We start from the raw sequence: 12,255 nt of genomic DNA on the forward strand, positions 1-12,255 counted from the left end.
GTAGTCGGAGCGGCAGCGCTGGGAGAGAGCTCTCCCAGCGCTGCATGTAAACCACATCCTTTACGGGTGTAGCGTGCAGCGCTGGGAGCCATGCTCCCAGCGCTGCTGCCCTGATTACACTGACGTTTTACAGCGCTGTATCTTGCAGCGCTCAGGGGGGTGTTTTTTCACGCCCCTGAGCGCGAAAGTTGCAGCGCTGTAAAGTGTGAGTGTAGCCATGCCCTGCAGAAATAGCCATGATGATGTCCTCCACCTAAAAAGGAAATACAGCATGCTAGGATTGCTGTGTAGGGCTCTGGGAGTCAGGAAGCAAGATAAAAAGTGAGTGATTTCTGAGGGCTTGGCTACACTTTAGAGTTGCAGCGCTGGTGAGGGGGTTACAGCGCTGCAACTTAGGATGTGGCCACACTTGCAAAGCACGGCCAGCGCTGCAACTCCCTGGTTGCAGCGCTGGCTGTACACCCAGTCGAGCCTCGGGTGTAGGGATTCCAGCGCTGGTGATCCAGCGCTGGTCAGCAAGTGTGGACGCCCACCAGCGCTTTTATTGACCTCCGGGGTATAAGGAGGTATCCCAGAATTCCTGTCCACAACAAACCGGAAGAAAGGGAGAACTCGGAGTTCAGCCAAACTGCTTATTTAAAAAAGAAACACAGCTCCTGTTTGCTGAGCGAGCGGAGGCAGGCAGGGGAATTACTTTGGAATGTTCACAGCTGTTTGCTTGAAGAGAGAAACAGCACTCTCACACGGCGGGGGGAAGGAGGAAGTCCGTGTTCAGCAGTTGCTGATCTGGTCTGACGGGTATTTAGCAGTACATAATTTGCATTTAGTGAATGAGAGAGGAGTGGAGGAAGGGAGTTAGAACTTTTAAAATGATTGAAAGTAGGCACAGTCCTTAGAACTTGCAAGGCAGGGAGCTGAGAATAGTGTCAACTCCAAAAATCCATTCTGTCTGTCTCCTCCACGCTCCCTGTCACATTCCACCCCACCCCCCTCTTTTGAAAAGTACATTGCAGCCACTTGAATGCTGGGATAGCTGCCCACAATGCACTACTTCCAACAGCGCTGCAAGTGCTGCAAATGTGGTCACACTGCAGCGCTGGTAGCTGTCAGTGTGGCCACACTGCAGCGCTGGCCCTACACAGCTGTACGAACACAGCTGTAACTACCAGCGCTGTAAAACTGTAAGTGTAGCCATACCCTAACAGTAATTTATCCGGAAAAAAGGTTTTTTTATTTACATGTTGAAAAAGATAATATAGGTATCACATTAGTCTGAGGTTAATGGCTATTCACATGTAAAGCGGAGAAGATTAGCTCCCAGTTGATTTAAGTGTGGCTCAGAGAATGTGAATTTCTCTTTAGAGATAATAGTGACATCACCATGCTTCCTTTATCAAAACCAACAGATCGGATTTCACTGTTGTGCTTCTAAAGAGAAAAAGGTCAATTCTGATATTAGTGTAACTCCTTTTCCTCCTGATTTACTCTAGCATGACCAGTTTCAAGCTTGAATGCTCCTCAAAAGTCTATGTAATTCATTAAATTCCTGTATGTAGCAATCTAACAATAGCCAGTTTAACAAAAGAGTATGACAATCTTCCACACCATGGACAATCAGAGAAGTGCTTCTGCGTCCTTGCCACAAGCTTCTCCCAGTGTTTGCGGAGAGGGATTCACCTGAAAGAACTTTTTTAAAAAATATATTTCCTACGGTTTCTGTGTCTGTCCCGCTTTGTAACACCAAAACTTTACATTTAAATTGCTAAAATAATTTCACAAATTGATATTTACATTTCCAGTTTATTTTCTGTTGGCAGCTAGTGGCACATTTTGTTATGAGTTAATACAAGGAAAACATTTTGGAGTTATTGGTCAAGAACTGTTACAACTTGAAGACTGTATGATTCAACAGATAAGGGGAGAAGCCTTTTATCTTTAGATCACTGATTTAAATTAGGTTGGTACTGACTTAAAAAAAATGACCCCAAAGAAATGAGCTGGTGGTCTCAGCTCAATTTCTGATAGACACTTATCCACATCCTAAAAACCACCAACACACCTGGACCTGACTGCTTTGCTGGAACTCTTAGCAGAATGGCCAATGAGTTAAGAGCGGGTATTAACTCTGTTCCCCTTAAAGGGAGACCCTCCAGACCAGGGAAGAGACACATTGACAGAAAAGTTTTGAGGGAATTTACACCGCTGCTCTCAGTGCTCTACTTGTTCTGTGCATAGGGAGAGGGCTGAAGTTTCTAGGGTTGTCAGTCTGGCACCTTTCATGAACAACAAATTTCCATTGCTTTTCATGAGCAACAAATTGGGGGGGGGGGAGGGGGAAGGCTGAAAGTCCTAAAATTAAACCTATCAATTTTATTTTGTATTTATTTATTTTGAAGAATATTTTCTGCTCTACTCCCCCCCCCATTCAGTGAACTACATTTACTTTGGACTCCATTTCAAATTTTAAAAGTTCAGCATTGCCACCTAAAAAAGAAAGAAATTGGAAAAGTGCTGATGTCAGCCACTGATCTCCCTGCAGACTGCATGTTCATCTGAGTCAAGATAACATTGTCATATTGGGAACCCTGTTTCCTACTGATTACCTCCAAAATTATATAATTAAATATTTGGCCAAAAAGAAAACGTTTTTATTCTCCTATTCTTCATTCACTTTGATGCTGGGAGAGCATCTACTGGAGATGTTATAACTAGAGATGGTTAATGGTACTGACCTACTCTGTAAAGCATTTTGAATTCTACTGATAAAAAAAGCTATGTAAGAGCTAGGTATTATTATTAACTATTTTAAAAATGAGGGGATTCAGCTAGAAATCACAGGTCAGATTGTGCACCCGCACAAGGACAGCTACAGTGGAAATAAAGAGGGTATCAGGAATCTTGCCCTTATGCCCACATAAAGTGGATGGCTGCAGGAGCAGTGTGTGTGTGTGTGTGTGTGTGGAGGGGGGGAGGAGTTGCAAGGACAGTGACATGACACTGATCCCCAATTTAGGAAGTAATCAATGTAGACCGTAAGGTCCTTGGGACAGAGACTGTCTTTTGGTTCTATGTTTGTGCAGTGTACAAGGAAGTCCTAGTCTATGACTGAGGTCCGAGGCACTAACACTATATACATACTAGATGCCCACCAGAAGTAGGCCAACATGTGGTGGGTAGGGGTGATTTAGGAGGGCATCCCTGGAAGAATTTCAGTGGCGTGAACCTTCCCACACCCTCCTACAACATTGGATAATTCCTTAAGGACACAATCTGGCCTTTGCTATGGGTTTCTGATATTTGCTAATGCTGTATATTTTCAGCTTCCTAGTTTCATTGCCCCTAGCCACAAGAGAGACTATCCATTAAAATAATTGTATACTAAATCTGAAATTAAATGTCCCTTTGTGCTAACAATCTACATGTTTGGAATTCCAGGCACATTGCTTAGCTGTGATTTTTAGGGCAGAATTAATTTCTGGATGCAAACCATCACAAGACACCCATAAAAACTCCCTACATGTGGTTAAATCCAGGGGTGGCTCTAGACATTTCGCTGCTCCAAGCACGGCGGCATGCCGCAGGGGGTGCTCTGCCCGTCGCCTGTCCCGCGGCTCCAGTGAACCTCTAGAGCCACGGGACCAGCGGACTCTCCGCAGGCATGTCGCCAAAGGCACCCTGCCTGCCGCCCTCCTGGCTACCTGCAGAGCACCCCCCACGGCATGCCGCCCCAAGCACCCGCTTGGCGTGCTGGGGCCTGGAGCCGCCCCTGGTGAAATCAGAATATTGAAGCTGAATACTTACTTCCCATTCATTTCTGAGAGGAGAATTTTGCCATTGATATATAACTATACATTTTGCCCTACTGGAGAGCATTAGACGGTCATCAGTTACTACTTAGTGATTCATGTGAAGTTTTCTGATATTTTATTTTCCTATGCTGAAAGCTGAGTAATGGGAACTTAGGAAAATGTCAAGCTGTAACTAAAAATACTTTGGAAAAAAAATTGTATTTTTAAATGTTGCTTTAACAGGAAAGTTCATCTTTAAAGCTTTCCCTAGCTCTGCCTAGTTTCAGCCACAACCACCTAGAAGCAGCACTGAGATGTGCAAATATTTTGCAGCCAGTAATCACTGATGCTAACTTTGACTGCAACATTCATCATCATGGCAGTGTTGGCTATGTAAAGCAGCAAGGCTCTGCAAGCCTCCCAGATCGCACTGAGGGGAAAAGAGGAGGGGAGAACTTAATTTAAGGGTTAGAGCTCTGCCCTGTTTTTCTTTTTCCCTCCTCGAATTCCCTCGAGCTGCTGCTGCTGCTGCTGCTGCTGCTCTTTCTAACGCAAAAGCCCCGTCCTGATACCCACAGGAACGCATCCCAGCGCCAGTGCGACGCTAGGTGGCACTCTGCAACCGCGGTTTGCATGCAGAGCAGTCTATTTCCAGAGACAGCTGCACTGGGGGTGTGTGTGAGTGTCCATGGGATGCCGGGGCGCAGGAACAAGCACTGTAATAAATGAGGAGCTAGTGCCTAAGCGAAGAGAGCGCTTTTAAGGGACAGAGACAGGAACCCGGGGGCCTCGCCCTGCTTCTGGCTGCGCCCAGCGTTGAACTGGAGGGCTCTCTATTAATGTGATATGCACTAGGAACAGATTTTACGCTGGCGGCTCCCCCGCCCCTCCTTGCATTTACCACTGAACTGGGGCGTGGGCTCTAAAAGCAAATAAGGAATCATGGGGATGCCCCCTCTGTCTCTGGGGCGGGCCTTTAAACGCGTCCAGCTGGTTTCACCTGGGGGAGAGTTTATCTCGTTTTGGGTTTCTCCTGGGGTGGCTCTGGTGTAAACGCGGCTTGCTTCCGCTGCAGAGCGTTACACGGCCGCTCTGAGCCTTGCCAAGACACTCCAGCTGGGACGATCTATCCAGGGTAGGGCCGGGAGGTGTGAGCCTGCGAGGGGGGGGTGTCTTGCCGGCGTGGTCTCCAGCCCCTACGCCTGGTGTGTGAGGCAGTGACGAGTGTCACTGTGCGTGTGAAAGACAGAGAGGGAGGGAGGAGGGGGGGGTTGTTGGCAATGGGCGGGAGAGAATGAGGCGAGTCCTGCTTCCTTTTCTTTCTGCCAGCACCATCTCAGCTCATTTTCTCTAAGCAATTCAACTTCACGGACAGCTACCTAGCCAGCCCGACGCTCCCATTATGGATCTACCAGGTAACCAACAATATCCCGGAGCTAGTTGGTCCACTTAAAATATGCATCGGCCAGGGGGAGGAGGGGATGGGGTAGAGTCTCGGGAGAGGGGGATACATCACGGAGATTTAAATTTGTGTTGAAGAGGGAAGGTAACTGGATGCAACTTCTCAGAAAGAATCTAAATGCAATTTGGTTTCCTAGGACAGGGAAGGGGGATTTCTTAGTCTTTCTTTCCCCTCCCAAGAGTTTAATGGACCGGTAAGTTTCAAAGGGGCACCCTACAGATCACAGCTCAGCTGGCCTGTGGAATAGATTAAAAGTATAAATTGGTGCCAGTGTCTAAAGTCTCCGTAATTCAAAAGAAAGTGTTTGTCGCAAACTGAGTTAGAAAGAGAGCTCCACAATGACGGGAATATGCCAGCGCTCGGCTTTACAGTAGGAAAGGGTTTATTTTAGTTTTTTGTATTAATGCTTATGAAATCGCGTGGGTAACTAGCGAAGCAGCCGCAAGCGCGCAGAGCGCATTGTCTGTGAAGCTCTTCGGGCTATTCGCGCTTGGCGAGACCAGGAGAGAACAGGCGTCGATCGCACCTTAGCAGCTGTGACAAAAAGTCAGGCTGCGGGCTCTTCGGTGGTGGTTTAAACACCCGCCTTCCGCAAGGGGGATTAAAGGCTAGTTGGGGATCTGTCAATAAGGTTTAGCTGGCTTGATTTCGAGGCTAAAAGTGTGGGAAGTGAGAAAAAAATACAACTACCGCGCACTTTTCCTTCCCGTCTCAAACTGCGGGGGGAATATGGCAGTACGCCCCCCCCCGGGGGAGGGGGGTGCCGGGAGAGGAGACATCTGGCATGGCACTTGGGCATCTCCTGGACCTGTTGTGCCCACTTAGTGACACCCTGCCAGGCAGGGAGGAGGGTGCGCGCTTGCCGGGCGGTGCTGGGCTCGCCAGGGGCTAGTGCGGGGTGTGTGTGGCTGCTCTCCCTGGACCGGTGGCTGATTGCTCTCTTTGCCGTTGCTAGGCTGTGTGCCGTCCGCCCTGTGAGGACGCCTCATTGCCCTGCCCGGAGGAGGAGGACTCGGATCTAGTCCCAAGCCGGCTGCCAAGGAGAGAGCGCAGGGGAGGAACTAGGCGCAGCCTCCCCTCCCTACCCCCTTGCTCCCTGATGCCGGCGCCGAGCGGGAGCGGCTGCTGGCCCCTGCCGAAGATGCCGGGGCTAGGGCGGCGGGGGGCGCTGCCGGAGCCCGCGGGCTGCTGCTCCTGCCTGGCGGCGGCGCTGGCCCTGCTGCTGCTGCTGCTGCCGGCCGGCTGCCCGGTGCGTGCGCAGAACGACACAGAGCCCATCGTGCTGGAGGGCAAGTGCCTGGTGGTTTGCGACTCCAGCCCGTCGGCGGACGGGGCCATCACCTCCTCCTTGGGGATCTCGGTGCGCTCGGGCAGCGCCAAGGTGGCCTTCTCGGCCACCAGGAGCACCAACCACGAGCCGTCGGAGATGAGCAACCGCACCATGACCATCTACTTCGACCAGGTCAGCCAGCTCCTGCTCTAGCCTGCCCTCTCCCCTGGGGATGCTCCCCATCGCTAGCCCCCTGGACCCACACTTACTGACCACCCCCACTCACACGCACACACACCCTGCTGTGGTCCCCTCGCCACCATCCCAGCCACTGCATGGAGTTTGCAGAAAGCATTGCCCCGGCTGAGCAATTTCATCCTCCCGAGGAAGCGTTTGCATTTTCATTATTAATGGTACATAATGTAGGCTTCTGCTTCGCTTTTCTATGGCGCCTTCCCGGCAAGGATCCCAAAGCTCCCAGCGAATCTTTTCTGATGGGAGTTAAAGGGGGCGAGGGCGTGCAGACCTCAGGACAGCAGGGCATTCAGTATAGCAACCCCTGTGCTCGTGGGCAGTCACTGAACCTGTCGATTCCGAGTGTATTTGGCAATGTTACCGCGTCTCTCTTGGGCGAAGGGTGTTCCCTACCCTGTGTTGTCAAAGTAGTCAAACGATGAGTAGCGAAGGAGTAGGTTCATTTTGCACGATTTATAGCCGGTGCAGAATGGTGATACTGTCTTAGAAGTCACTTTGAGCTCATTCTGTTTTCATCGTATCTTTCCTGTGTGGATCCCCACTGCCATTTCGTCGGGTTACCTGACTTTGAATGCTGCCCTTGGAATTGTTGTGTGTTGTTCTGATTAACGAATGCGTTGATTTTTGGGCTGCAATCTTATTTATTCTGTTACATATGGATCTAGAAGGCGTCAGTATCTTAAACAAAAACAACCAACCAAACAAACAAATAAAAAACACCTCTACCCCTCTAAATCTTAATCAGTTATAGCTTAACTAAGGAGTCTCGACCATTCCCTTTGATATCAGAGAGAGAGAGATTTCTGCACATCGTTTATTGTATATGTTTGGCTCTCATCAGTTTGTTCATGTAACTTCATCTCCATGTTTCCACAGTAATGAAGCTATTTTCTTTTTCCTCATGGTGTTCATTTTTTTCTTTAGTTCATTACGGCAAATGGTGGAGGTTAGGGTTTTGATACTTTTTAGGGGTGTTGCTTTTTAATTTTATCCGTAATTTCAGTTCAGAAAAAAAAGGTAAAACAAGGATTGCAGCCTGTAAATCTAATAGTCTGACAGAAAATATTGAGGAGAGAGAGAGAAGTGGTGTTTGATATACCTACTGGCCAGACCCTTCTTCCTTCTCCCCTTCATCATATACTAAACTGGCACTGGGATCACTGGTCATCTGAGCAGGAGGTTGAGAAATAAAGAAAAATGGGAAGATAGGAAAAAAGGGCTTAATAGGACTCTGAACGCCCCTCCCCCCTTTTAATGACTCTCTGATATTAACAAGCACAGGGAATGGTAATCCATAGAATATTGCGAGAGAGTGGATAGAGCTAGTGTGGTGATGAAGAATAAGAAAGACATTCGGAAACCTCTTTTGAAACATTCAGCCAGGTTCACAGTTGTCTTTTGCTTTGAGTTGTCTAATCTGCCCAGGTTTTATTGTTTTTTAAAAGGGTTTTCTCAACTAAATTTGGAAAGATTGAATTTTACTGCTTGCCTAGTTATAGATAGTGAAACCTGGGCACATTCACTATATAGTGTGGGTTTTATCCCTGTCCAGTTAAAACACCCAAACTGCTTATAAGTAGATTTCTGAGAGAGGAGACTGGACAGAAGAAGTAGGGGCCCGATCTTGATCGCATTGACGTCAATGCAAGTTTCATCATTAACGTCAGTGGAAGCAGGAGTGGGCCTCTCTTGCAATGGCTGAGTAGATGTTGGTATTCTGTGAATGTGATTTCCTCTTAATTGTAAATATGGCAAATTGGGAGTGTTCTGGGGAAAAAAAACACAATAACAAACCCTGAACAGTTTCTTCCCATAGATTCTCTCTTGCCCTTTTCCACTTGGTAGAGTGGTTTGGCTAATTGACTTGGCATAGAAGGTCATCTTACCTCATTCTAATTGTATGAGTGTACTCTCATGCAACAGTCTTCACTATTCCTTACTCCAGCTTCTGAGATGGCCAGAGCTTCTTTCTGTGGATATAATGCATCCCACTTATTTATTCAAGTCGGTTATAATTAGTACCAACCCTCCAGAGGAAGAGAAAGAGAGGAGTAAATTGGCAGAAATGATATATAATTCCTCCATACCTTCACTCAGTTGCAACATGTTTAAGTCCTATTTTGTTATGTATTTGTTTAACACGTTAAACTTGGGGCATAATTAGTTTCAAAAGTGACATATAAAAATCCATTGCACATTTACTTGACAGTTACTGTTCCCTTCTCTTTGTCTGTCAGTAATAATATGTCTTCCCCTCCTTTACTTTACTGAGGCTGTGGTGTTTTCACTCAGTCTAACAGGTTTGGGTTCATCACTGTCTTAATAAACCACTTTACGAACTACAATACTTTTTAAATGCCTTGGAAATTGACTCCTTCCCCCTGCAGTACGGTTTAATTGTATTGCAATTACCATTTCCAATAAGCTTTACATAGGTCATGGAGCTGATGCAGAATTTTTCTGGCACTTAATTGATTTGTCTTTGTTTGTTTGCTTTCCAGGTATTAGTTAATATTGGCAACCATTTTGATCTTGCGTCCAGTATATTTGTAGCACCAAGAAAAGGGATTTATAGTTTCAGTTTCCACGTGGTCAAGGTCTATAACAGACAGACTATCCAGGTGGGTAATAATTTAAACACTCCATTGAAGATTCTTCATTCTTGTACTCTCTTTGCTTTTAAAATGTGGACCTATAAGCAATAGGTAATATATAAAAACACAGTAAGTGAAGAATTTATGCATGCACTGTTTATTAAGGTGAACATTTTGTCTGCTCTATAAAATGATGGAATGAAATAAAAATAATCATTGATTACTTTTAGATTAGCTCAAACCTGCTGCTTTTGAGTGTGAAAGGTTAATGAAGTGCATAAAGAAAAAATACTTAATATTGTCTCTTTGCATTTTAGGTAAGTTTAATGCAAAACGGCTACCCAGTGATTTCAGCTTTTGCAGGGGATCAGGATGTCACCAGAGAAGCAGCCAGCAATGGAGTCTTGCTCCACATGGAGAGAGAAGACAAAGTGCATCTCAAACTGGAAAGGGGTAACCTCATGGGAGGGTGGAAATACTCAACCTTTTCTGGCTTCTTAGTCTTTCCACTATAAAGGAAGACCAAATAGGAGCCAGATTCTTGAGCTGAAACAAGGATTGAGTCGTTAATGACACACTGAACTTGGCAGAACATGATAATATTTCCAACCACGCAGTCAGACTGTCATGGTAGAAGAATGATAACCTTCTAAACTCCAATATTTACTTTGAATATTGACAATTCCTCCGGAAACCTGCTCCTCTAATTAGTTTTAGACGACAGTGATCTTTAGGAGAAATGAAATTATCGACCTGAGCAATTTGTACCTGTGATTGTAAAGTCAATTTCGGATTTTATTGTTGGGATCATTGACTTTTTTTCTTTCTTTCTTTCTTTCTGTTGTTGTTGTCCTGATGAGACAAGTAATTTGGACCACACAATCACTTGTCAAAGGCTCACTCCAGACCCAGAGGAATTCACCATCTGATGAAGTGTTCTTTCAATGATTTTTTCTTTGTGTTGTATAGCTTTAAGGAAAAAAAAAGAGAAAAAAATGGCTTCAGTCTCAGTCCTGTATTTCTTGGGGAGGGGGAATTCTGGACATTATTGTGTCAAGAAGTGCTTTATCCAGTGAAGCAAACTTTGCACGATTGGAACTTACTTTGTTTTGTGTTTATATTTTTCATCAACAACTTATTTTTGTTTTCTGATTTTTTGTGCTAAAAATTGTAAGCTAGATTGATCAATAAGACAAAACAAAGCACATATATACTTTGTAGCTCCAAGTAAAATTAACCAATGAACAATTCTATCTGCACTTTTCAAATGATCTTTACAGATGCATTTAGAGAAGGAGCTATGTGATCCTTGACTTATAACCTCAAATCCTTAAAGAAACTGACGTTTCTGAATTATCCTGACATTTCTAGAAGAAACAGTAGAGGCTTTGAATATCTTATCTGACCATACCCTAAAACATATCATTTATTTGCATTACTGAGTGTATTTTGGTGTTTTTATCTGATATGTAGTTATTATATGTGTTCATTAATGCTTGAATACAGTTTATGGGAACACTGAAAGATGACAGATCAAACTCCTTCCTCTCCAAGTTAAATAAAAGAAGATCCCTGTTTTCCCCCACCAAGTTTAACGTGTTAAACAAATACATAACAAAATATCACCAGTTACCACTAGTATTTTTGAAAGCATATGGTAGTAGGATGTCAGAGACCTGAGGCTGTGAAACTAGTTGAAGGTTTATGTATCATCAGTGAATGCACCATAAATTATACAATTTTTTAATTTATTTATTGTCTGTATATGCTTCTCCTCTTAGCACACAGAGTCCAAAGAAATCTGGGTGCAGACTCCATCCAGTACTGTATGCCAGGAAAAGTCATTGATTCCAAACGATAAAAGACGAAACTCAAATTCATCCTTTTTCCGTCAATGTAACCAAAATGCTGAATAACTTAAGATTCAGAATAAATGGGTTTGATGTCCATCTTGCTTTTTTCACTTCTATATATAAGGGTCAGAGTATTGAATTGTGCACTTAGGAAATACTGCAGTTCTTGCTCATTAGGCTCATTGAAGGGATTTTGTTTTATTTTATTTTATTTGTCTTGCTATTAAGTATGTAAGTAATTTGAGTATTTAATTTTTATATTTTGTCAGGTTCCCTCCCCAAACATAATGCAAAAACATTTGCAGAATATTAATGGCAGACATAGTGCATTTCAAAATTATGATGGCCATATTGTTTTCATTGTAAATTTATCATTAAAGGACATTGCCCATTTAAAAAAAGCCCATGTTCTTTAAAAAAGAAACAAACCTTATCTGTGTTTGCTCTAATACCTCAGATTATTAAAACTGAAATAATGTTAAAAATCTACTGTATTTTCACCATTTATGCTGTTTGTTTATTTTTGGCACTTCACTTGGCTTGGTTAAGGAGAAAAAGACTGGTCAGTTTAGTTTTTGTTTTTAGTCAGTTACACTTCCTGATTCTTATGCACGGGTGCACTGCTGCAATTATTTGGTTACAAACTCTTCAGAGGTATGTTTAAATCAAGGGGGGAAACTATTTCAATTAGAATAAAAAGAAATCATGAAAACAATTTTATAAAAATTAGATAGTCCAAACCCACTTGTTTCTTTTATCTAATTTTTGGGTATAAAAGACCTGACAGACTCCTTTGAACAAGGAGACACTGAAGTGGGAGCAAGTTATTGAGTTTAGAGTTTCTGAGATAAACAGAATTTGGAAGCAAATCTGAGAGGTTACCATAATCAAGTATGCAGTCATATTGACCTCAGTGTGGTTATTCATGTGAGTAGGGTGAGCCTGATCAAGTCCTGATTCTTGCCTCAACCAAGAGATTCCAGTCAAGAGGAGGACCCCTTCCCAAAACTAGAGATATTCTGGCAAGTTACTT

General features: G+C 44.3%; 1 protein-coding gene across 1 annotated transcript; it reads left to right on the forward strand.

The window, feature by feature from the left end:
• The first annotated feature begins 5,067 nt into the window (after window positions 1-5,067).
• Window positions 5,068-10,951, forward strand: CBLN2 (cerebellin 2 precursor). Its single transcript, XM_050941862.1, is given in 5 exon segments — window positions 5,068-5,203; window positions 6,206-6,216; window positions 6,218-6,712; window positions 9,277-9,396; window positions 9,687-10,951. Coding segments are annotated over 5 exon segments (837 nt in total). The 5' UTR covers window positions 5,068-5,190; the 3' UTR covers window positions 9,885-10,951.
• Window positions 10,952-12,255: the final 1,304 nt, after the last annotated feature.

This window comes from Gopherus flavomarginatus, chromosome 2 (genome assembly GCF_025201925.1).
Source record: "Gopherus flavomarginatus isolate rGopFla2 chromosome 2, rGopFla2.mat.asm, whole genome shotgun sequence".
Taxonomy (NCBI): domain Eukaryota; kingdom Metazoa; phylum Chordata; order Testudines; family Testudinidae; genus Gopherus; species Gopherus flavomarginatus.